Source organism: Oncorhynchus clarkii, chromosome 5 (assembly GCF_045791955.1).
Source record: "Oncorhynchus clarkii lewisi isolate Uvic-CL-2024 chromosome 5, UVic_Ocla_1.0, whole genome shotgun sequence".
Taxonomy (NCBI): domain Eukaryota; kingdom Metazoa; phylum Chordata; class Actinopteri; order Salmoniformes; family Salmonidae; genus Oncorhynchus; species Oncorhynchus clarkii.
In genome coordinates, this window is record NC_092151.1 from 20,500,923 (window position 1) to 20,526,603 (window position 25,681).

The following is a 25,681-nucleotide window of genomic DNA, read 5'->3' on the forward strand; positions in this document are numbered from 1 at the left end:
ATTTATTGATCCTCAACCACCTCTTTCTCTCCATTCTCTCTCTCTCTTTCTCTACCATCCTGCTTTCTCTCCATTCTCTCTCTCTCTTTCTCTACCATCCTGCCTTCTCTCAATTCTCTCTCTCTCTTTTTCTACCATCCTGCCTTCTCTCCATTCTCTCTCTCTCTTTCTCTACCATCCTGCCTTCTCTCCATTCTCTCTCTCTCTTTCTCTACCATCCTGCTTTCTCTCCATTCTCTCTCTCTCTTTCTCTACCATCCTGCCTTCTCTCCACTCTCTCTCTCTCTTTTTCTACCATCCTGCCTTCTCTCCATTCTCTCTCTCTCTTTTTCTACCATTCTGCCTTCTCTCCACTCTAGCTGAAGAACAAGTTCATGAAGAAGATTCCTCGTGATGCCGAGGCGTCTAACGTTCTGATTGGAGAAGTGGACTTCCTGGACAAACCATTTGTAGCGTTCGTACGTCTGGCCCAAGCTACCACACTGGGAGGCCTGACCGAGGTCCCCGTACCTACCAGGTGTGTGTGCTCGTGCGTGCATGAGTGTGAGCATGCGTCTGTGTGTGTCCTGCTGCTATACAGGTGTGTTAACCCCTTGTCTTCTGGCAGGTTTCTGTTTGTCTTGCTTGGTCCTCATGGCAAAGGCAAGTCCTACAACGAGATTGGTCGAGCCATTGCTACGCTCATGGTGGATGACGTAAGAATGACCAAATCTTTTTGTGTGCTTAAAAGTTCATTAAGCTGAGCCATAAAAAAGAGTGTTTAGATTCAGGGGGGTTTTCATAACCTCAAGATATGCAGTGGATACTTTACCTCACACACTCAATCAATATGTTACAGCCAGGGCTCTGCAGTTCAACTCTGACCTCTTCATTAACACACACATAAGCACACACACACACTCATAACATAATATGCTGTGTGTAACTGTGTGGTGTGCTGTCTTTTCAGTTGTTTAGTGATGTGGCGTATAAAGCCCGGGACCGTGATGACCTGATCGCTGGGATTGATGAGTTTCTGGATGAGGTCATCGTTCTGCCACCAGGGGAGTGGGACCCCAAAATACGCATCGAGCCCCCCAAGAAAGTCCCCTCTGCCGACATGAGGTACAGAGGATGAACCACCTATCAGATCTATTCATTTGTTCAGTGTAGTTAGTAAGTAAGTTAAGCAATTAGGCAGTCAGTTAAGCAGTTAAGCAGTTAGTTAGTTGGTTGGTTAGTTAGGCAATTAGGCAATCAGTTAAGGAGTTAGTTAGTTAGGCAGTTAGGCAGTCAGCTAAGGAGTTAGTTAGTTAGTGAGTTAGTTAGTTAGTTAGTTAGTTAGGCAGTTAGGCAGTTAGGCAGTTAGTTAGGCAGTAAGGCAGTCAGATAAGGAGTTAGTTAATTAGGCAGTTAGGCAGTCAGATAAGAAGTTAGTTAATTAGGCAGTTAGGCAGTCAGATAAGGAGTTAGTTAATTAGGCAGTTAGGCAGTCAGATAAGGAGTTAGTTAATTAGGCAGTCAGGCAGTCAGATAATAAGTTAGTTAATTAGGCAGTTAGGCAGTCAGATAAGAAGTTAGTTAATTAGGCAGTTAGGCAGTCAGATAAGAAGTTAGTTAATTAGGCAGTTAGGCAGTCAGATAAGGAGTTAGTTAATTAGGCAGTTAGGCAGTCAGATAAGGAGTTGGTTAATTAGGCAGTTAGGCAGTCAGATAAGGAGTTAGTTAATTAGGCAGTTAGTCAGAAGAGGAGAGGAAGTGAAGGAGGGGAGGGGAAGGAAGTGGAAGAAGGAGAAGTGATTGTGTTTGGACTGGGTCAGGGATCTCTTCCCCCTTCCCCTCCCACCACAACTAAAACTTGCTACCCTTCCACCTCCCCCCTCCAACCCCCAACAGGAAGTCTGTGCTGAACCTGAACGAGCTGGGCCAGGTAAACGGGGCGGTCGGGGGGGCAGGAGGAGGAGAGGACGAGGAGATGCCCGCCCCCCACGAGCTGGGAGAGGAACTGCAATTCACTGGCAGGTAAAGGAGAACTGGGAGAACTGGGAGAACTGAGAGAACTGGGAGCGATGGGAGAACTGGGAGAACCGGGAGAACTGGGAGCGATGGGAGAACTGGGAGCGATGGGAGAACTGGGAGAACTGAGAGAACTGGGAGGACTGGGAGAACTGGGAGCGATGGGAGAACCGGTAGAACTGGAAGAACTGAGAGACCTGGGAGAACTGGCAGCGATGGGAGAACTGGGAGCAATGGGAGAACTGGGAGAACTGGGAGACCTGGGAGTGATGGGAGCGATGGGAGACCTGGGAGAACTGGGAGAACTGAGAGAACTAGGAGAACTGGGAGCGATGGGAGAACCGGGAGAACTGGGAGCGATGGGAGAACTGGGAGCGATGGGAGAACTGGGAGAACTGAGAGAACTGGGAGGACTGGGAGAACTGGGAGCGATGGGAGAACCGGTAGAACTGGAAGAACTGAGAGACCTGGGAGAACTGGCAGCGATGGGAGAACTGGGAGCAATGGGAGAACTGGGAGACCTGGGAGTGATGGGAGCGATGGGAGACCTGGGAGAACTGGGAGAACTGAGAGAACTGGGAGAACTGGGAGCGATGGGAGAACTGGGAGCAATGGGAGAACTGGGAGAACTGGAAGAACTGAGAGAACTGGGAGAACTGGGAGAACTGGGAGCGATGGGAGAACTGGGAGAACTGGGAGAACTGGGAGCGCTGGGAGAACTGGGAGAACGGAGAGAACTGGGAGAACAGGGAGCGATGGGAGAACTGAGAGAACTGGGAGAACTGGGAGAACTGAGAGAACTGGGAGAACTCGGAGCGAAGGGAGAACTGAGAGACCTGGGAGAACTGGAAGAACTGAGAGACCTGGGAGACCTGGGAGAACTGGCAGCGATGGGAGAACTGGGAGACCTGGAAGAACTGAGAGCGATGGGAGAACTGGGAAAACTGGGAACGATGGGAGAACTGGGAGAACTGGGAGAACTGGCAGCGATGGGAGAACTGGAAGAACTGGGAGCGATGGGAGAACTGAGAGAATTGGGAGAACTGGGAGAACTGAGAGAACTGGGAGAACGGGGAGCGATGGGAGAACTGGGAGAACTGGGAGAACTGAGAGAACTGGGAGCGATGGGAGAACTGGGAGAACTGGGAGAACTGGAAGAACTGACAGAATTGGGAGAACTGGGAGAACTGAGAGAACTGGGAGAACAGGGGGCGATGGGAGAACTGAGAGAACTGGGAGAACTGAGAGAACTGGGAGAACTCGGAGCGATGGGAGAACTGGGAGAACTGGGAGAACTGGGAGAACTGAGAGAACTGGGAGAACAGGGAGCGATGGGAGAACTGAGAGAACTGGGAGAACTGGGAGAACTGAGAGAACTGGGAGAACTCGGAGCGATGGGAGAACTGGGAGAACTGAGAGAACTGGGAGAACTGGGAGAACTGAGAGAACTGGAAGAACTGAGAGACCTGGGAGAACTGGCAGCGATGGGAGAACTGGGAGACCTGGAAGAACTGAGAGCGATGGGAGAACTGGGAGAACTGGGAGCGATGGGAGAACTGGGAGAACTGGGAGAACTGGCAGCAATGGGAGAACTGGAAGAACTGGGAGCGATGGGAGAACTGGAAGAACTGGGAGAACTGGGAGAACTGGCAGCGATGGGAGAAGTGGCAGCGATGGGAGAACTGGGAGAACTGGAAGAACTGGAAGAACTGGGAGCGATGGGAGAACCGGTAGAACTGGAAGAACTGAGAGACCTGGGAGAACTGGCAGCGATGGGAGAACTGGGAGCAATGGGAGAACTGGGAGACCTGGGAGTGATGGGAGCGATGGGAGACCTGGGAGAACTGGGAGAACTGAGAGAACTGGGAGAACTGGGAGCGATGGGAGAACTGGGAGCAATGGGAGAACTGGGAGAACTGGAAGAACTGAGAGAACTGGGAGAACTGGGAGAACTGGGAGCGATGGGAGAACTGGGAGAACTGGGAGAACTGGGAGCGCTGGGAGAACTGGGAGAACGGAGAGAACTGGGAGAACAGGGAGCGATGGGAGAACTGAGAGAACTGGGAGAACTGGGAGAACTGGGAGAACTCGGAGCGAAGGGAGAACTGAGAGAACTGGGAGAACTGGAAGAACTGAGAGACCTGGGAGACCTGGGAGAACTGGCAGCGATGGGAGAACTGGGAGACCTGGAAGAACTGAGAGCGATGGGAGAACTGGGAAAACTGGGAACGATGGGAGAACTGGGAGAACTGGGAGATCTGGCAGCGATGGGAGAACTGGAAGAACTGGGAGTGATGGGAGAACTGAGAGAATTGGGAGAACTGGGAGAACTGAGAGAACTGGGAGAACAGGGAGCGATGGGAGAACTGGGAGAACTGGGAGAACTGGGAGAACTGAGAGAACTGGGAGCGATGGGAGAACTGGGAGAACTGGGAGAACTGGAAGAACTGAGAGAATTGGGAGAACTGGGAGAACTGAGAGAACTGGGAGAACAGGGGGCGATGGGAGAACTGAGAGAACTGGGAGAACTGAGAGAACTGGGAGAACTCGGAGCGATGGGAGAACTGGGAGAACTGGGAGAACTGGGAGAACTGAGAGAACTGGGAGAACAGGGAGCGATGGGAGAACTGAGAGAACTGGGAGAACTGGGAGAACTGAGAGAACTGGGAGAACTCGGGGCGATGGGAGAACTGGGAGAACTGAGAGAACTGGGAGAACTGGGAGAACTGAGAGAACTGGGAGAACTGGAAGAACTGAGAGACCTGGGAGAACTGACAGCGATGGGAGAACTGGGAGACCTGGAAGAACTGAGAGCGATGGGAGAACTGGGAGAACTGGGAGCGATGGGAGAACTGGGAGAACTGGGAGAACTGGGAGAACTGGCAGCGATGGGAGAAGTGGCAGCGATGGGAGAACTGGGAGAACTGGGAGAACTGGAAGAACTGGGAGCGATGGGAGAACTGGGAGACCTGGAAGAACTGAGAGAACTGGGAGAACTGGGAGAACTGGCAGCGATGGGAGAACTGGCAGCGATGGGAGAACTGGGAGACCTGGAAGAACTGAGAGCGATGGGAGAACTGGGAGAACTGGGAGCGATGGGAGAACTGGGAGAACTGGGAGAACTGGGAGAACTGGCAGCGATGGGAGAAGTGGCAGCGATGGGAAAACTGGGAGAACTGGGAGAACTGGAAGAACTGGGAGCGATGGGAGAACTGGGAGACCTGGAAGAACTGAGAGAACTGGGAGAACTGGGAGAACTGGCAGCGATGGGAGAACTGGAAGAACTGGGAGCGATGGGAGAACTGGGAGAACGGAGAGAACTGGGAGAACTGGGAGCGATAGGAGAACTGGAAGCGATGGGAGAACTGGGAGCGATGGGAGAACTGGGAGTGATGGGAGAACTGGGTGAACTGGGAGCGATGGGAGAACTGGGAGAACTGAGAGAACTGGGAGAACTGGAAGAACTGAGAGAACTGGGAACGATGGGAGAACTGGGAGAACTGGGAGCGATAGGAGAACTGGGAGAACTGGGAGAACTGGCAGCGTTGGGAGAACTGGGAGAACTGGGAGCGATGGGAGAACTGGGAGCAATGGGAGAACTGGGAGAACTGGGAGAACTGGGAGAACTGGCAGCGTTGGGAGAACTGGGAGAACTGGGAGCGATGGGAGAACTGGGAGCGATGGGAGAACTGAGAGCGATTTGAGAACTGGGAGCGATGGGAGAGGGGCTTTGTGGTGCATTACTCCTGATTTTGTGGATTTTGACTCAGTTCAATGTAAAAGTAGAGTCAGCGATATGACGTAGATCAGTGCTGCCTATTTGCAGACTACGTGCTGCACGTACTGCCCCCGACAGCTAGGGGGCCCCCGACAAAAACAAAATTACATTTAGGAAGTCAGTCAGTCGGGGCAAGTTTATCAATTATATTGACAAGATGGTTGAGTGACCGCTCTAACAATGGAAATGCATGTACACAAAGATGGAAGGCAGACAAGAGGAGACGATGGAGTCACCTCTGTGTGCGTTCCCCAGGTTCTGTGGAGGCCTGTGGCTGGACATTAAGAGGAAGGTTCCGTGGATCCTTAGTGATTTCTCCCAGGGATTCCACATCCAGTCCATCTCTGCTGTGCTGTTCATCTACCTGGGCTGCATCACCAACGCCATCACCTTCGGAGGCCTGCTGGGAGATGCCACAGACAACTACCAGGTACACACACACACACACACACACACACACACACACACACACACACACACACACACACACACACACACACACACATACATACACACACCAAAACACACACACACACACTTGTCTTATCTCCTACTCTCTCTCTCTCTCTCTCCCCACCCCCCCCCAACTCTTGCTCTCTGTGCCAGGGTGTGATGGAGAGTTTCCTAGGTACAGCGTTAGCAGGTACAGTGTTCTGTCTGTTAGGAGGTCAACCTCTCATCATCCTCAGTTCCACTGGACCCATCCTCATCTTTGAGAAACTGCTCTACGAGTTCTGCAAGTGAGCCATACGTGACACACACACACACACACACACACACACACACACACACACACACACACACACACACACACACACACACACACACACACACACACACACACACACACACACACACACACACAGTATCTGTCGGATACTTGTTTCATGCACTTTAATGATTTTATTTTATTTACCCTTTATTAACTAGGAAAGTCAGTTAAGAACAAATTCTTATTTACAATGACAGCCTAACAAAGGCAAAAGTCCTCCTCCGGGGACGGGGGCTGGGATAAAAATTGTAAAAAAAAATACAGTATAAATATAGGACAAACCACACATCACAACAACAGAGACAACACAACACTATATAAAGAGAGACCTAAGACAACAACATAGCAAGGCAGCAACACATGACAACACAGCATGTTAGCAACACAAGATAACAACAACATGGTAGCAACACAACATGGTAGCAGCACAAAGGGCAAGAAGGTAGAGACAACAGTACATCACACAAAGCAGCCACAACTGTCAGTAAGAGTTTCCATGATTGAGTCTTTGAATGAAGAGTGAGATAAAACTGCCCAGTTTGAGTGTTTGTTGCAGCTCGTTCCAGTCGCTAGCTGCAGCTTCCTGAAAAGAGGAGCGACCCAGGGATGTGTGTGCTTTGGGAACCTTTAACAGAATGTAACTGGCAGAATGGGTGTTGTATGTGGAGGATGAGGGCTCTCATCCTCCACAAACAACACCCAGTAGATATCTCAGACGGGTTTTATAAATAAGCATCAACCAGTGGGTCTTGCGACAGGTATACAGAGATGGATCAGTTTACAGAGGAGTATAGAGTGCAGTGATGTGTCCTATAAGGAGCATTGGTGGCAAAACTGATGGCCGAATGATAAAGAACATCTAGCCACTCGAGAGCACCCTCTATAAATTATGTCTCTGTAATCTAGCATGGGTAGGATGGTCATCTGAATCAGGGTTAGTTTGGCAGCTGAGGTGAAAGGAAACCAGCTGAGAGGAAACCAAGTCTAGATTTAACTTTTGCCTGCAGCTTTGATATGTGCTGAGAGAAGGACAGTGTATCATCTAGCCATACTCCCAAGTACTTGTACGAGGTGACTACCTCAAGCTCTAAACCCTCAGAGGTAGTAATCACAGCTGTGGGATGATGGGCATTCTTCTTACCAAACCACATGACCTTTGTTTTGGAGATGTTCTAAACAAGGTTAAGGGCAGAGAAAGCTTGTTGGACACTAAGAAAGCTTTGTTGTAGAGCATTTAACACAAAATCTGGGGAGGGGCCAGCTGAGTATAAGACTGTATCATCTGCATATAAATGGATGAGAGAGCTTCCTGATGCCTGAGCTATGTTGTTGATGTAAATTGAGAAGCATGGGGCCTAGGATCGAGCCTTGGGGTACTCCCTTGGTGACATGCAGTAGCTGAGACAGCAGACTGTCTGACTTTATACACTGCACTCTTTGAGAGAGGTTGTTAAGTTAACAAACCAGCCCAAAGACCCCTCAGAGACACCAATACTCCTTAGCCGGCCCATAAGAATAGAATTGTCTACTGTATCAAAAGCTTTGGCCAAGTCAATAAAAATAGCAGCACACTATTGCTTAGAATCAAGGGCAATGGTGACATGATTGAGGACCTTTAAGGTTCCTTAACTTAGTTCCTTTCTTCTGATACTGACTGGTTAGTGTGTATCTGTGTCCCAGGTCTAACACTATAGATTATATGGAGCTGCGTCTGTGGATTGGTCTCCACTCCTGTGTGCAGTGTCTGATCCTGGTCGCCACGGACGCCAGTTACATCATCAAATACATCACACGCTTCACTGAGGAGGGCTTCTCCAGCCTCATCTCCTTCATCTTCATCTCTGATGCCATAAAGAAGATGGTGGGGTTACACACACACACACACACACACACACACACACACACACACACACACACACACACACACACACACACACACACACACACACAATGTCTTAACTGTCTGTGTAACGTGTAACTACAGGTGGGATCCTTCAAGTACTACCCTATCAACCGTGGCTTCAAGCCTGACTACGTTACCTCATACAAGTGTGAATGTATCGCACCAGACCAGGGTGAGCCTTTCTCCTCCTCTCCCTCCTCCTTCTCCTCCACTCCCTCTCCCTCCTCCTTCTCCCCTTTTTATTCTCCCCCCTCCTTCAACTGTACTTCCTCTCCCTCTCCCTCCTCCTCTCTCCTCCTTCTCCTCCTCTCCCTCTCCTTCTCCTCCTCCCCCCTCCTTCTACTCTTCCTCCTCTCCCTCATCCTTCTACTGCTCTTCCTCTCCCTCCTCCTCCTTCTACTCCTCTTCCCTTATACTCTTCCTCCTCTCCCTCATCATTCTACTGCTCTTCCTCTCCCTCCTCCTCTCCCTCCTCATTCTACTGCTCTTCCTCTCCCTCTTCCTCTCTCTCCTCCTCTCCCTCTCCTCCTTCTCCTCCTCTCCCTCTCCCACCTCCTTATACTCTTCTTCCTCACCCTCCTCATTCTCTTTTGGGAGCTTTACTAGACCTCACACATGAAGTGTACTATTGCCATCTGCAGGACAGTTTAAGGAGTGCACATCCTTGACAGCCCTATAATTTGGTAAGTGTATAAACTACTGTCTGTGTTCTCTTTCCTAACTACTGTAACTGATGTGTGTGCTGTCTGTTTCTGCCTCTCTGTCTCTCTCTCTCTCTCTCTCTCTCTTTCTCTCTCTCTCTGTTTCTGTCTCTGTCTCTCTGTCTATGTCTCTCACTCTCTCTGTCTCTCTCTCTCTGTTTCTGCCTCGGTGTCTCTCTCTATGTCTCTCTCTCTCTCTGTTTTCTCTCTCTCGGCCTGTCTCTCTCTCTGTTTCTGCCGCTCTATCTATCTCTCGCTGGCTGCTATCTGAGTGAGTATACCTCGACAGCTACAGCATGCTACAAATCTGTCTTGTTACCATGAAACTGGCATCATGTAATCTAGCTGGGGCACCTGACGTCTCTCTATCCCTGTCTCTCTTTCTCCACCAGCCGCTGCAATGGGTTTGAATGTTTCAGTTCCACTAGCGGACGATAACATGACTGATTTGGTAAGTGGCTCGGGAACTAACAATCTACAGGGACAGTCTGCATGTGGTCCAAATAGACTTATTATAGTAGGACTTACCATAGTCACAGGACTTAGTGGCAGGTCTCTACACTAGCAGCCCTGTGCTGTCTGTCCACTTCCATGTCCGCACTACTCTGTATTCTCTCTTCCCTTGTTATTCTACTCTTTCTCTCTATCTCTCTATTCTCTCCACCCTCCACCCCACCCCCCTCTGTAGTATAACATAACAGGTCTGGACTGGAGTCAGCTGAGTAAGAAGGAGTGTGTGAAGTATGGCGGCGCCCTGTTGGGAAACACCTGTAAGTACGTCCCTGACCTGGCCCTCATGTCCTTCATCCTGTTCTTCGGGACCTACTCCATGACCGTCTCACTCAAGAAGTTCAAGACCAGCCGGTACTTCCCCACCATGGTGAGACACAGAGGGACATAGAACATGAGACATGGGATGCAGGGGACAGGGGGCATGGGGGACATACGGGACAGAGGACACAGTTGACACAGGCGACACAGGGGTACATAGGAGATATGGGACTTGTGGAAACGGGGACACAGGGGGCAGAGGACACGGGGACAGAAGACACCTTTATGTTTTTTGAGTTTAAACTTAACTTCTTCCCATTTCTTGGCTGTCAACTCCCCCGTCTCCCGTACGCCCCCCCCCTGTCCTTCCTGTCCATGCCCCTCTACCTGTCTGTGCTCCAGTGCCGCTCCCTGATTGGTGATTTCTCGATCATCATCTCAATCCTGGTATTCTGTGGGATAGACTACCTGTTAGGGCTGGAGACGCCCAAACTGCACGTGCCCACTGAAATCAAGGTCCTCTCATCCCCTCATCCCTCGCTCCATCTCTCCCTCTCTCTCGTTTTTCCTTTTTCTCTCCCTCTTTATCTCTTCCTTCTTCCTGAAATGATTAGGAATAAAACTTCACTTTTCAAATGAGTGATATTGAGACATTAACATACTGACACTTTCTTCTCTGTTTTATTTCATCTCTCTCTCCTGGTTGTGTATTTGTTTTGTACCTTTGTCTCTCCATCTCTACCACCCCTCTGTTTGTCTGTCTGTTTCCCTTCTTGTTTCTTGTCTGTCTGTGTGTGTGGGCGGGCCTAGCTGAGGAAGCTGATCAGTGATTTCTCCATCTTCATGTCAATCATGACGTTTGTGGGTCTGGATATGCTTGTAGGGCTGGACACACCCAAACTAATCGTACCCACAGAGTTTAAGGTATTTCTAACCATTAACCCAATATGTGTGTGTGTGTGATTCACAGATGCATGCATTCTGTAATTCAATCTCTGCTTGTAGGTGTATGTCTGTGAGTTGCATGTGTCTTTTTGTCAGATTTAGTGGCGCATGTAGTTTTGATTTTACTGTGTAAACTGCCGGGTTGATGTGCATGTGTTTAGCACCACACAGGGCTTAGTGAAAGAGGACAACAGTGTCTCATTGTGACTCAAATCAAATTACATTTTAATTGGCACATGCTTCGTAAACAACAGGTGTAGACTGACAGTAAAATGCTTACTTACTGGTCCTTTTCCAATAATTAAAGATAAAGATAAATTGTGTTAAATATAAATAGCAGCACGAGGAATACATAGTGAATAGCTAATAACAATAATAAGTCAAAATAAGATGGCAGGGAGCTCAGCCCCAGTGATGCAGCTGTACAACTTTGTGAGGACCTGGTGGCCCGTGACAAATATTTTCAGCCTCCTGAGGAGGAAGAGGCGCTGCCATGGCCTCTTCACTACTGTGTGGGTGTGTGTGGCCCATTTTAATTCCTTAGTGATGTGGACACCGAGGATCTTGAAGCTCTCGACCTGCTCTACTACAGCCCCATCGATCTGGATGGGGGCGTGCTCGGCCCTCCGTTTCCTGTAGTCCACGATCAGCTCCTTTGTCATGCTGACATTGAAGGAGAGGTTGTTGTCCCTATAGGCTGCCTCATTGTTGTCAGTGATCAGTTCTACCACCGTCGTGTCAACAAATGGTGCTGAAGTCATGCGCAGCCACATAGTCGAGTGTAACGGCTGTCGTGGGGTGAAGAAGGTGAGGACCAAGGTGCAGCGTGGTACGTGTTCATCTTTATTTATGAATTGAACACTGAATGAAAAAACAACAAAAGAGAATGAACGAAAACAAAACCGTTCTGTCTGGTACAGAATACAAAAACAGAAAACAACTACCCACAAACACAGGTGGGAACAGGCTACCTAAGTATGGTTCTCAATCAGAGACAACGATTGACAGCTGCCTCTGATTGGGAACAATACCAGGCCAAACACATAGAAATACAACACACAGAACAAAACAGAATGCCCACCCCAACTCACGCCCTGACCAAACCAAAACAGAGACATAAAAAAGGAACTAAGGACAAAGGTGCGGACTCCAGCCGCAAAACCTGAACCTATAGGGGAGGATCTGGGTGGGCATTTCACCGCGGTGGCGGCTCTGGTGCGGGATGTAGACCCCACTCCACCTTAGTCTTGGCCCACTTAGGTGGCGCCTCTGGAGTGGCGACCCTCGCCGCCGACTCCGAACTGGGGACCCTTACCGCGGGCCCCAAACAGGAGTGAGACTCTGGCGGCGCCGGACAGGCGGGAGACTCTGGCGGCGCCGGACAGGCGGGAGACACTGGCGGTGCCGGACCGACGGGCGGCTCTGTCGCCTCCGGACTGACGGGCGGCTCTGTCGCCTCCGGACTGACGGGCGGCTCCGGCAGCTCCGGACTGACGGGCGCACTGGAGGTCTCAAGCAACGAGTCCTGGCTGGATACCCCCTGTAGCCCGGCAAGTGCGGAGAGTTGGAACAGGCCGCACTGGGCTGTGCTGGCGAACCGGGGACACCGTGCATAGAGCTGGTGCCGTATAACCCGGGCCGGGGAGACGCACTGGAGACCAGATGCGCTGAGCCGGCATCATCCCTCCTGGCTCGATGCCCCCTCTAGCCCGGCCGGGCTATGCGTGCGCACTGGGGACACTGTGCGCTTCACCGCATAACACGGTGCCTGCCCGGTCACTCTCTCGCCACGGTAAGCACTGGTAGTTGGCTCAGGTCTCCTACCTGACTCCGCCAATCTCCCTGTGTGCCCCCCCTAAAATAAATTATGGGGCTGCCTCTCATGCACGTTACATCGAGCCAATTTCTTGTAGTGTCTCTGCTCCGCTCTAGCTGCCTCCAGCTCCTCTTTCGACGGCGATACTCTCCCGGCTGTGCCCAGGGTCCCTTGCCGGCCAATATTTCCTCCCATGTCCAGGAGTCCATTACACGCTGCTTGGTCCTTTGGTGGTGGGTAGTTCTGTAATGGCTGTCGTGGGGTGAAGAAGGTGAGGACCAAGGTGCAGCGTCGTACATGTACATCTTTATTTATGAATTGAACACTGAATGAAAAAACAACAAAAGAGAATGAACGAAACCGAAACAGTTCTGTCTGGTACAGAATACAAAAACAGAAAACAACTACCCACAAACACAGGTGGGAACAGGCTACCTTAGTATGGTTCTCAATCAGAGACAACAATTGACAGCTGCCTCTGATTGGGAACCATACCAGGCCAAACACATAGAAATACAACACACAGAACAAAACAGAATGAAAAACATAGAATGCCCACCCCAACTCACGCCCTGACCAAACCAAAATAGAGACATAAAAAAGGAACTAAGGTCAGGACGTGGCATCGAGGGTGAACAGGGAGTACAGGAGCGGACTAAGCACACACCCCCGAGGGACCCCCGTGTGGATGGTCAGTGTGGTGGATGTGTTGGGGGTGGCCCATCAGGAAGTCCAGGACACAGTTGCATAGGCATTGTTCAGTCCCAGGGTCCTGACTTTAGTGATGAGCTTGCAGGGTGAATAAAGGTTAAATAAATATGTGGACCACTGTGTGTGTGTGCGTGTGTGCGTGTGTGTGTGCGTGCGTGTTGTGTAGCCGACGCGTCCAGACCGTGGCTGGTTGGTGATGCCGTTTGGTAAGAACCCGTGGTGGGTGTACGTGGCCAGCGCCGTTCCTGCTCTCCTGGTCACCATCCTCATCTTCATGGACCAACAGATCAGCGCTGTCATCGTTAACCGCAAAGAGAACAAACTCAAGGTACAGTACGACCGAAATTATAACACAACAGAACACAGAAACATACTTACTTACTTACTCGTTATGAGTCTTCTAAAAAAAATATTAACATAATGTCAATCTAAACACAACCATTCAACAACCATTCTATACACATAAACACAACAGCAAAACAGAAAACAAACTGCAGATAAAAACTTGTGAACGTTACCTCACCCCACCTTTTCTCTCCCCCTCCAACAGAAAGGTTGTGGGTACCATCTGGACCTGTTCTGGGTGGGTATTCTGATGGCAGTGTGTTCCTTCCTGGGCCTGCCCTGGTACGTGGCTGCCACTGTCATCTCCATCGCCCACATCGACTCTCTGAAGATGGAGAGTGAGTCCAGCGCCCCAGGAGAGCAGCCCCAGTTCCTGGGAGTCAGGTAAGCAGAGGTTGGGGGAGGGGTTAGGGGTGTGAGTGAGTGTGTGTGGGGGAGCTTAACATTGTTATCATGTATTGCTCACCAGGTGCCCTTAGAGAGTTCCTCAATGAGCCTGACACCTTGATAAGCTAATTTCCTGACGATGGCTCACCGTGCTTTGTACTTGGCGACTTCAACCTTCCAACTCTTTCTTTCCCGTTCCTTACCTCTTTTTACCTCACTCTTTCCCAGTCCTTTCCCACTCACAAGTCAGGCTGTTTGCCTACTAATCTCACTGCCACCCCCCTCCAGGTCTCTGATCACTACATTGTTTCCTTTTCTGTCTCCCTCTCCTCCAACCCTAGCCACTCAGACTCTACCCAGATGCAGATGAGGTAGACTCCTAATTAATCAGAATATTGCTGGTCTGCAGTGGTGTAAAGTACTTAAGTAAAAATACTTTAAAGTACTAGTTAAGTCGTTTTCGAGGGAATCTGTACTTTACTTTATTATTTATTTATTACAACTTTTACTCCACTACATTCTTAAAGAAAATAATGTACTTTTTACTCCATACATTTTCCCATTTCCCCAAAAGTACTCGTTACATTTTGAATGCTTAGCAGGACAGGAAAATTGTCCAAGAGTAAATCCCTGGTCATCCCTACTGCATCTGATCTGGCGGACTCACTAAACACATGCTTCATTTGTAAAATATGTTTTAGTGTTGGGGTGTGCCCTGACTATTCATATACTTTTAATAAACAATAAAATTATGTCATCTGGTTTGCTTAATAAAAAAGGAATTTGGAATGATTTATACTTTTACTTTTGATACTTAGTATATTTTAGCAACGATATTTACTTTTACTTTACTTTTACTCAAGTATCACAATTGGATACTTTTCCCACCACTGCCCAGATGGTCATGCGCCATCGCAATCTTTGCTTTCTCTCTCACACTACTCTCTTCTCTTCTATCCTATTATCTGTCCCTTCGGCTAAATCCTTCTCCCCCCTGTCTCCTGATTCTGCTGCTTTGACCCTTACAGCATCCTATGACTCGCATTGTCCTCTTTCCTCCTGGCCGGCTCGGCCCTCCCATCATGCTCTGAGCTTACAGAAGAGGGCTGCGGGCAGCGGAGCAAAAATGGAGGAAAACTAAACATCCTTTCACAATGCCAAGCATCGCCTGGAGTGGTGTGAAGCCTGCCAACATTGGATTCTGGAGTAGTGCGTTCTCTGGAGTGATGAATTCATCACCATCTGGCAGTCTGACAGACAAATCTGGGATCGCCACCTCCCCCAATGCATAGTGACACATAGTTTCCACTGCTCCAGAGTCCAATGGTGGCGAGCTTTACACCACTCCAGCCAACGCTTGATATTGCGCATGGTGATCATTGACTTGTGTGCGGCTACTCGGCCATGGAAACCCATTTCATGAAGCTTCTGATGAACAGTTATTTTGTTGATGTTGCTTCCAGAAGCAGTTTGGAACGCGGTAGTGAGTGTTTCAACCGAGGACAGATGAGTTTTACGCACTACACGCTTCAGCACTCGGTGATCCCGTTCTGTGACCTTGTGTGGCCTACCACTTCGCAGTCGAGGCGTTGTTGCTCCTAGGCATTTCCACTTCAAAATTACAGCCCTTACAGTTGACCGGGGTAGCTCTAGCAGGGAAGAAATTTGACGAACTGACTTGCTGAAATAGTGGCATCCTATGACGGTGCCACGTAGAAAGTCACTGAGCTCTTCAGGATGGGCCATTCTACTGCCAATGGTTTTTTAAATTTTTTTTTAGGGTGGATCAGCTTAATTTTGCAGAAAGAATGTTGCTTCCAATATAATTGCCTGCATCATTTCAAATCCCCCATATTTTTGGGGTAAATATATATATCCATACACGCATGCATATACAGTGCCTTGCGAAAGTATTCGGCCCCCTTGAACTTTGCGACCTTTTGCCACATTTCAGGCTTCAAACATAAAGATATAAAACTGTATTTTTTTGTGAAGAATCAACAACAAGTGGGACACAATCATGAAGTGGAACGACATTTATTGGATATTTCAAACTTTTTTAACAAATCAAAAACTGAAAAATTGGGCGTGCAAAATTATTCAGCCCCCTTAAGTTAATACTTTGTAGCGCCACCTTTTGCTGCGATTACAGCTGTAAGTTGCTTGGGGTATGTCTCTATCAGTTTTGCACATCGAGAGACTGACATTTTTTCCCATTCCTCCTTGCAAAACAGCTCGAGCTCAGTGAGGTTGGATGGAGAGCATTTGTGAACAGCAGTTTTCAGTTCTTTCCACAGATTCTCGATTGGATTCAGGTCTGGACTTTGACTTGGCCATTCTAACACCTGGATATGTTTATTTTTGAACCATTCTATTATAGATTTTGCTTTATGTTTTGGATCATTGTCTTGTTGGAAGACAAATCTCCGTCCCAGTCTCAGGTCTTTTGCAGACTCCATCAGGTTTTCTTCCAGAATGGTCCTGTATTTGGCTCCATCCATCTTCCCATCAATTTTAACCATCTTCCCTGTCCCTGCTGAAGAAAAGCAGGCCCAAACCATGATGCTGCCACCACCATGTTTGACAGTGGGGATGGTGTGTTCAGCTGTGTTGCTTTTACGCCAAACATAACGTTTTGCATTGTTGCCAAAAAGTTCAATTTTGGTTTCATCTGACCAGAGCACATTCTTCCACATGTTTGGTGTGTCTCCCAGGTGGCTTGTGGCAAACTTTAAACAACACTTTTTATGGATATCTTTAAGAAATGGCTTTCTTCTTGCCACTCTTCCATAAAGGCCAGATTTGTGCAATATACGACTGATTGTTGTCCTATGGACAGAGTCTCCCACCTCAGCTGTAGATCTATGCAGTTCATCCAGAGTGATCATGGGCCTCTTGGCTGCATCTCTGATCAGTCTTCTCCTTGTATGAGCTGAAAGTTTAGAGGGACGGCCAGGTCTTGGTAGATTTGCAGTGGTCTGATACTCCTTCCATTTCAATATTATCGCTTGCACAGTGCTCCTTGGGATGTTTAAAGCTTGGGAAATCTTTTTGTATCCAAATCCGGCTTTAAACTTCTTCACAACAGTATCTCGGACCTGCCTGGTGTGTTCCTTGTTCTTCATGATGCTCTCTGCGCTTTTAACGGACCTCTGAGACTATCACAGTGCAGGTGCATTTATACGGAGACTTGATTACACACAGGTGGATTGTATTTATCATCATTAGTCATTTAGGTCAACATTGGATCATTCAGAGATCCTCACTGAACTTCTGGAGAGAGTTTGCTGCACTGAAAGTAAAGGGGCTGAATAATTTTGCACGCCCAATTTTTCAGTTTTTGATTTGTTAAAAACGTTTGAAATATCCAATAAATGTCGTTCCACTTCATGATTGTGTCTCACTTGTTGATTCTTCACACAAAAAAGGCAGTTTTATATCTTTATGTTTGAAGCCTGAAATGTGGCAAAAGGTCCCAAAGTTCAAGGGGGCCGAATACTTTCGCAAGGCACTGTATATATATATACATATATACATACACATACCTATATCGACATACATACTTTTTTAAAGAATATACCTTTATTATTATTCCCCGCAAACCTTACCGCCGATCCCCCAATTGAAGTAAACTAATAAACACTTCTGCTTCTACCTTCAATCCATACACATTCTACAGACAGTCTACTTTACAATAGTTCTCTCTTGTTTGTTCTTAGTCCTTCCTCTATTTCTGATGTCTATCCAGTTTGATGATTTCTATTTGTAACTATGCTATTTCACAAAAGTTCCGAACCTATATATATTTTACAGACACCGTATGTTTTACATTGTTTATCTTGTTATTAGTCCCACCCTTCAGCTCCACTCAACTCCTCCCATTTGTCTCTCAACATCATCCATTTCGGATTTCTACTTGCCATATATTTTTCAACTGTGCTGTGATGCTTCACAAAATAATTGAACCTTCCTATTCTCATAGCTTCTACAGATTGTAAATTAAAAATAAACATTTTTGCTAAAATAATTATTATATTATTTATTGATTGATTATGGCTTTTCAAATCACCCAGTATTGCTATCTTTAGTGTTAGTTCCAGGCAAATGTTGCAATTCTTCAGCCATTCCTGGACCTTTGACCAAAAACGATCTACATATGGACAATACCAAAATAAATGATCTAATGACTCTGCCTCCTCACAGCAGAATCTGCAGAGCTGGGAAGATTGTATCCCCCATATATATAACATTCTATTGGTTGCAAGAATTTTGTATAGTAATTTATATTGAAAAATGTGAAGTTTTGAATCCAGCGTTGTTTTGCGTATCAATTCATAAACCATGTGCCATGGAATGGGTACATCGAAAATCTCTTCCCAACTATTTTGCAACTTTTTGGTCCTTAAATGAAATTGGTATATGTTTTTATTTATCACACTTTTCTTTAACCATTTATGTTCTTTTATACAGGGCCGACATACAAGTTCCTTACTTTTTTCCCCTTCTACTTGCCTCTTCCATTTTTGTGGTAATGCTGCAATTAATTGGTTGTAATTTTGGGCAGAGCAGACATTTCCATATGTCTGTGTTATCTGCATGTGTGACATAACTCCACCAGTCCTATTTATCATATCATTCACTAAAATTATACCTTTTTTAAACATTTCTTCGATAAATAAAGTTTTTTTAATCAATTAGTATATTTTAATTTAACCACAATATTTGTTGTACTATTTCTTCTGTCCTTTCAGGTGGATTAAACTGAAATTGCAACCAACTTTGTAAGGCTTGTTTAAAAAATAAAGATCTTTTGGAGATTATTTCCTTTTCCAACAACCGAAAGTGAGCAGGTGTAATCTGAATAAAGGGAAAAGGGCCCTTCCTGAATATAGGATGAGACATTCCTACCAATTGACTAGAGAACCAGTTTGGATTTAAGTATAACTTTTGTATGACTGATGCCTTTAGTGAGAGGTCTAATGCTTTAATATTTAATCATTTCTGCCCACCGAATTCATATTCGTTATATAAATAGGCCCTTTTAATTTTATCTGGTTTGCCGTTCCAAATTAAATTTTAAAATTTTTTGTTCATATAATTTAAAAAGCAGGTCACTAGGTGTAGGCAAAACCATAAGCAAATAGGTCAACTGTGATATGACTAAGGAGTTAATCAGGGTGATTTTTCCACAAATAGACAGATATTTTCCTTTCCATGGTAGCAAGATCTTAAGTTTTTGCTAACTTTCTATAAAAATTTATTGGAGTGAGATCATTTCTTTCTTTTGGGATTTGTATACCGAGTTTGTCCACATCTCCGTCAGACCATTTAATTGGTAAACTACATGGTAATGTAAAATGTGCATTTCTTAGTGATCCAATACGTAATATGGTACATTTATCATAATTTGGTTTTAATCCAGAGAGGATAGCAAAAGTATCTAGATTCTCTAAGAGGCCGTGGAGAGACTCCAATTGTGGTTTTAAAAGAAAACATGAATCATCAGCAAACAACGACACCTTCGTTTTTAAGCCACAGATTTCTAATCCCTTAATATTATTGTTTGATCTAATCTTTGCAGCTAACATTTCGATGGCAATAATAAATAGATATGCCGATAGTGGACAACCTTGTTTTACTCCTCTAGATAGTTTAAAACTTTCTGAGATGTAGCCATTATTTACTATTTTACACCTAGGGTTACTATACATAACCTTAACCCATTTTATAAGAGATTCCCCAAAATTGAAATATTCTAGGCATTTATATATAAACTCCAGTCGTACTTTATCAAAAGCCTTTTCAAAATCAGCTATGAAAACCAGGCCTGGTGTCCCCGATATTTCATAGTGTTCTATTGTTTCCAGTACTTGTCTTATATTATCTCCAATGTAAAAAAAACTGTCTGATTGGGATGAATAATATCTGCCAATACTTTTTAAATTCTATGTGCCAAGCATTTTGCTAGGATTTTTGCATCACAACACTGAATTGTAAGAGGTGTCCAATTTTTTAAATGGACTGGATCTTTATATATACCACTTGGGTCCTGTTTCAGTAATAATGATATCAGACCTTCTTGTTGCGTGTCTGATAATCTACTGTTTATATAGGAGTGGTTAAAACTGCCAATGTTTGTCTATGGAGATTGCATGGCTGTATGCTCAATTGTATATACCTGTCAGCAACAGGTGTGTCTAAAATAGCTGAATCCACTAATTTGAAGGGGTATCCACATACTTTGTATATATAGTGTATCTTAAGATGAATGCACTAACTATAAGTCGTTCTGGATAAAAGCATCTGCTAAATGACTAAAATGTCAAATCTAAATGTGTGTGTGTCTGTGTGGTACAGGGAACAGAGGTTGACGGGTATTCTGGTGTTTGTCCTAAATGGAGTCTCCATCTTCCTGGCTCCTGTCCTGCAGGTGAGTCAGTGAGAGAATGGGCCTAACCGTCACATGCAGTGGGTGGTGTTGTGGAGGATTGTGTTAACCGGTATATTGTATTCCCCCAGTACATTCCCATGCCTGTTCTCTACGGTGTCTTCCTTTACATGGGAGTGGCCTCACTTGCTGGAATACAGGTACATTTCACGTGTGTGTGTGTGTGTGTGTTTGTATATGTGCTTACTCACCCTCCTCTTTCCTTCCTAGTTCTGGGAACGTATAAAGCTGTACCTGATGCCAGCCAAGCACCAGCCAGACTTCTCCTTCCTGCGTCATGTTCCTCTGAGGAGGGTTCACCTGTTCACCCTGGTCCAGATCATCTGTCTGGCTGTCCTCTGGATCCTCAAGTCTACTGTCGCTGCCATCATATTCCCTGTCATGGTGAGAGCAGTGTGTGTGTGTGTGTGTGTGTGTGTGTGTGTGTGTTGCATCGATTGATGGGGATAACCTCTGTTTGTAGATCCTGGGTCTGATGGTGGTGCGTAAGATGATGGACCTGATGTTCTCTCAACATGACCTGGCCTGGCTGGACGACATCCTGCCAGAGAAAGACAAGAAGAAGGAGAAAGGGGGGAAGAAAAAGAAAGACAACAAAAAGACCAAAGCAGCAGCAGAGACGGAGAGCGACGAGGAGGTAAGAGACGAGGACTAGCAGAAACACACACACACACAGTATCAGGCTGACAGTGTGTTGTGGTGTGTAGGACTGGCTCCATCTGTTGTGTTGAGTGTGTTATCTCTGACTAATACGTTTCTCCTTTCTCTGTCCCACAGTGTTGCTGAAAAGGCACTGTATAACACTTACTACTGTCTGTCTCGACGTCTGTCTGTCTGTCTCGACGTCTGTCTGTCTGTCTGGGCATCTGTCTGTCTCGACGTCTGTCTGTCTGTCTGTCTGTCTGTCTGTCTGTCTGTCTGTCTGTCTGTCTGTGTTGATGTCTTTCTCCTTCCAACTTTCACCTGCATGGTTCAATCCTCTCTGTGTAGTATTTAAGCATTTAATTGCACCATTTACTGTTTACGCTGTATCCTGTGCATATAATGAATAAACTTTGATTTGATGATTGACGTTTTGCTTCGATTTAAGCATGCAGATTGTGTGAGCGTGTGCGTTCATGTCCGCGTATATTTGGGGCATCATCCCTCACGCCTCTGTTGAGCCACTCCCCTGATGGTTCCTCCTGCACGCTGAATGGTTGCCCCCGGTTCCCCCCTCTGTCACTCAGCCCAAGACTCCCCTCTCTCCTCCAGTGAAGATACTCATGGACACCATAGACCTGCCTAAAGACCCTGACCCCTCTGTAACCCCACCCACCCAGCCTCTGACCAGTCTCTGACTGGGAGTAAACCTCTCTTTTGAGATTGACCAAAGGAGTGAGAACTGTTGTTTGTATGACTGTGATGTCATTGTTGTGCGACAGATGGAGCAGCTAGATTTATGTTATGATGTTGTGAGACACTGATGGTTTTATTATTTTTGTCTTCCTTCTCTCCTACCTCACCTGATTCTTCACTCTGCCATTCAACCCCTCCTATCTCTGTGTGTGTGTGCGCATGTGCGTGTGTGTGTGTATGCATATGTGCGTGTGTTTGCTTGTGTACGTGTCTGTGTGTACAGGAGAAGAACGTTTACTCTAGTGTGAATCCTGATAACATTGAGCTGGACCGCAGGTACTGTGTGCTCAAACTGCACGTCCCCTACAGTGACCTGATACAACCTGCCATCACACACACCGACTGAGGAGTACATGGCCAGCAGGACCACAACTACGACTACTGACACACACACACACACACACACACACACACACACACACACACACACATACACTATGCTGATACATTTCACTTGAAGGCATTCAGTTGTACAACTGACTAGGTATCCCCCTTTCCCTTTCCCTTCTGGACAATTACCGACACATGCTAGGAACCATTTAGCAAAGTTCCATTCACTATTAGCATTCTTTAGCACTGTTGTCACCTAAACACTTTATACACATTGAATTTCATATAAATATATACAAATATTCCATAAACTGTAGATTTGATGTGATATTTAACATGTAAACATACATTAGATTCAGTTGGATAGTAGTTATTGTATTATAAGTGTGTTATGCAACACCTCTACTCTTAAACATTGTATAAATCACTGTAGTGTCTGGTAGACATACCCAGACACATGGATCACATGCCATTCTGAACCTTAAGTCTACTGTCCGAAGCTGTTGGAGCATAAATCGCAGTGTGTGGACTGAGTCTTCTCTTCGTTCAAAATATTCTCTGAGCTCCAGCACCTACTCAAACCACTGGATGTTGTGTGTGTAATGTTTTTCTCTGCTATACTTTGGCCCTACTGTAGATGTGTTTGTGAGGGCAGACTGACAGTTGTTCAAATACCACAGCCGATGCACCTGAAAGCAAGGCAGAAGTAGTTTTTGTGTGTTTGTTTGTTTTGATGATGTCTTCCAAGTGTTATTTATTCACCGTGTGCTGTGTGGTTTGTGGCAGCAACCTCTGTTGTACTAATGTAAAGACTCCTCTGAAGGCACAGTTGGCGAAGGAAGAGTTGTAATGTTATAGTAATACAATATTATTATTATTGGTGAAAAAAAGTATTTCACCCCCTTTTTCTCCTCAATTTCGTGATATCCAATTACGATCTTGTCTCATCGCTGCAACTCCCCAACGGGCTTGGTAGAGGCGAAGGTCGAGTCATGCGTTCTCCTAAACATGACCCGCCAAACCGCGCTTCTAAACACCCGCCCGTTTAACCCGGAAGCCAGCTGCACCAGTGTGTCGGAGGAAACACCGTTCAACTGACGACCGAGGTCAGCCTGCAGGCGCCCGGCCCGCCACAAGGAGTCGCTAGAGCGCGATGAGCCAAATAAACCCCCCCCGGCCAAACCCTCCTCTAACCCGGACGATGCTGGGCCAATTGTGCACTGCTGTATAGGACTCCTGTTCACAGCTGGTTGTCACACAGCCTGGAATCAAACCTGGGTCTGTAGTGACGCCTCAAGCACTGCAATGCAGTGCCTTAGACCACTGTGCCACTCGGTAGGCAGTAATACAATATTATAATACAATGTTAGTCTGACATCTGAGGGGTGGTGGTTGTCAGGTGTTCATTGGAGACACTATTCAGACCTGATCATTTACATATTTTATATTTTGGAATTATAAGACTTCTCTGATCTACAATGGGACAGTCATCCTCTCCCTTGTCAGTCCCAGCTGGTTTTGTCAGCCACTGCTCTCTCAAGACAAGTGAATCCTGGACCCATGTGTTTGTCTGGGACAATCAATGTTTGTCTGAGAAATACTGAAATAGGTATTTGATTACCGGTACATATAGGTCATGAACCTGCTGCAGTACAGTAAGTCTAGTCTGTCTCACCTCACCCCCCTTCACCTCACCTCACCCCGTTTCACCAAACCTCACCTCGCCCTTCACCTCACCTCACCTCACCTCACCCCCCAACCCAATCCGTTTACTTTTTGTCACCGTTCAAACTCACATCCTCCTCCAAATCTTTCTAACTACCCCATAACCTTCTTCTCCCGCTCTGTGTGTGTGTGTCTGTGTGCACGCACGTGTCTGTGTGCACGCACGTGTTCGTGCATGTGTGTCTGTTTTCCCCTTTGTAGTAATGTGTGCTCCTGCTCGTGTCAGTTAACACATTCTTGTCTGCATTGCTGTTCAGGGAGTATGGTTGAGAAGTGTGAAACTATGTTTGTTTGTGCTCACGAGACTGATTGCCTGTGCTCGTGACAGTGCATGTGTGTGTGTAACCTGGGCTGTTCCACCTGACTGTTCCTCCCTCAGAATTACTCTGCACCTGAAGATCTGCCCCCCCTCACCTGCCCACTCCCAGGTGAGCCTTACCCCCAGATCATCATCACGCCCTCCTGTTTCCCAGTTTGACATCCAGGTAGAGTCTGAATACAAGGAGTCTGACCTCTACCCACTGGGTCATGACCTTTACCCCAGCATTAACCCCTGCCCTCTGAATGGCCGCTACCTGACCTCTAAGACTCAACGAGACCAGTACCAATACAAAAACCCACACTCTCATCCCTATGATGTAGGCAGCGAAACCTTGCTGTAGGTTGACAGCACATAGACACACAGACACATATAACCAGTTGCGAAATCCTCAAAACTATACAAGACAGTTTCTCTCCAGTTTATATTAATAAGAATTGCCTTTTAACCTGAGGTACCTATCAGTTATTATAAGAAGACAGACAAAGTATAACTTTTATATATTCAGTGCCCCTGCCCATTACAACAATTTAGTACATCAACAAAAAATAAACAACTAAAACTATATTCATTACTTGATTGCAAATGTATCTGTACAGTTATAAAAAATGAAGAAAAAAATATAGAAATATAGAAACGTGAGCGTTGTGATAATAATGGTTTAAAAATGACTGATGTATTGTTTATTGCATTTATTAGGTATTTTGTTTTCAGTGCATTCACCTTTATGAATATATGTGTATAAATGACTGTTGGACAAAGTGAGATACTAATATCAGAGTGTACTTACTTTGGATTGTAAAGATTTACAAATGCATGTTAATAAAATAGTATTAAAAAACCTTGTAGTCTAAAGTTTGTGTGAAATCTTTTATCCTGAAATATCCTTTAACATGTAAACAACCTAACATCATGTTTTTCAGGAAAAAATAACAACCTTATAACTGGCATACAAGAAAAGATCATACAAATTCTTAAAAAATTTGATTCCTGGACTTCCTGACAGGCCGACCCCAGGTGGTGACCCCAGATGGTGACCACAGGTGGTGACCCCAGGTGGTGGGGGTAGGAAACATCCCCTCCACCAGGCTGTCCCTTAACACTGGGGCCCCACAGGGGTGTGTGCTTAGTCCCCTCCTATACTTCCTGTTCACCCACAACTGTGTGGCCACAAAAGACTCCAACAGCATTATCAAGTTCGCTGTCAACAAGACGGGGGTAGGCCTGTTCACCGGCGATGATGAGTCAGCCTACAGGGAGGAGGTCAGTGACCTGGCAGTGAGGTGCCGGAGCAACAACCTCTCCCTCAATGTCAGCAAGCCCATGCAGCTGGGAGG

The 25,681-nt window shown here is 46.5% G+C and overlaps 1 protein-coding gene across 3 annotated transcripts in view; it reads left to right on the top strand.

The window, feature by feature from the left end:
• Positions 1–24,177, top strand: part of LOC139408494 (electrogenic sodium bicarbonate cotransporter 4-like) — a 46,664-nt gene extending 22,487 nt beyond the window's left edge. The window contains exons 9-26 of one of the 3 annotated variants that reach the window (XM_071152460.1): positions 360–517; positions 608–695; positions 950–1,104; positions 1,876–2,001; positions 6,029–6,203; positions 6,380–6,513; positions 8,226–8,406; positions 8,530–8,620; positions 9,569–9,600; positions 9,838–10,029; positions 10,731–10,844; positions 13,559–13,720; positions 13,943–14,121; positions 20,482–20,554; positions 20,644–20,712; positions 20,783–20,956; positions 21,036–21,209; positions 22,194–24,177. In XM_071152460.1, coding sequence (XP_071008561.1) covers positions 360–517; positions 608–695; positions 950–1,104; positions 1,876–2,001; positions 6,029–6,203; positions 6,380–6,513; positions 8,226–8,406; positions 8,530–8,620; positions 9,569–9,600; positions 9,838–10,029; positions 10,731–10,844; positions 13,559–13,720; positions 13,943–14,121; positions 20,482–20,554; positions 20,644–20,712; positions 20,783–20,956; positions 21,036–21,209; positions 22,194–22,316 — 2,400 coding nt within the window. In that variant the 3' untranslated portion in view covers positions 22,317–24,177. Of the gene's footprint in view, positions 1–359; positions 518–607; positions 696–949; positions 1,105–1,875; positions 2,002–6,028; positions 6,204–6,379; positions 6,514–8,225; positions 8,407–8,529; positions 8,621–9,568; positions 9,601–9,837; positions 10,030–10,730; positions 10,845–13,558; positions 13,721–13,942; positions 14,122–20,481; positions 20,555–20,643; positions 20,713–20,782; positions 20,957–21,035; positions 21,210–21,349; positions 21,430–22,193 lie in introns of those variants that run through there. The other 2 variants (XM_071152463.1, XM_071152461.1) reach the window with 2 other exon arrangements.
• Positions 24,178–25,681: the final 1,504 nt, after the last annotated feature.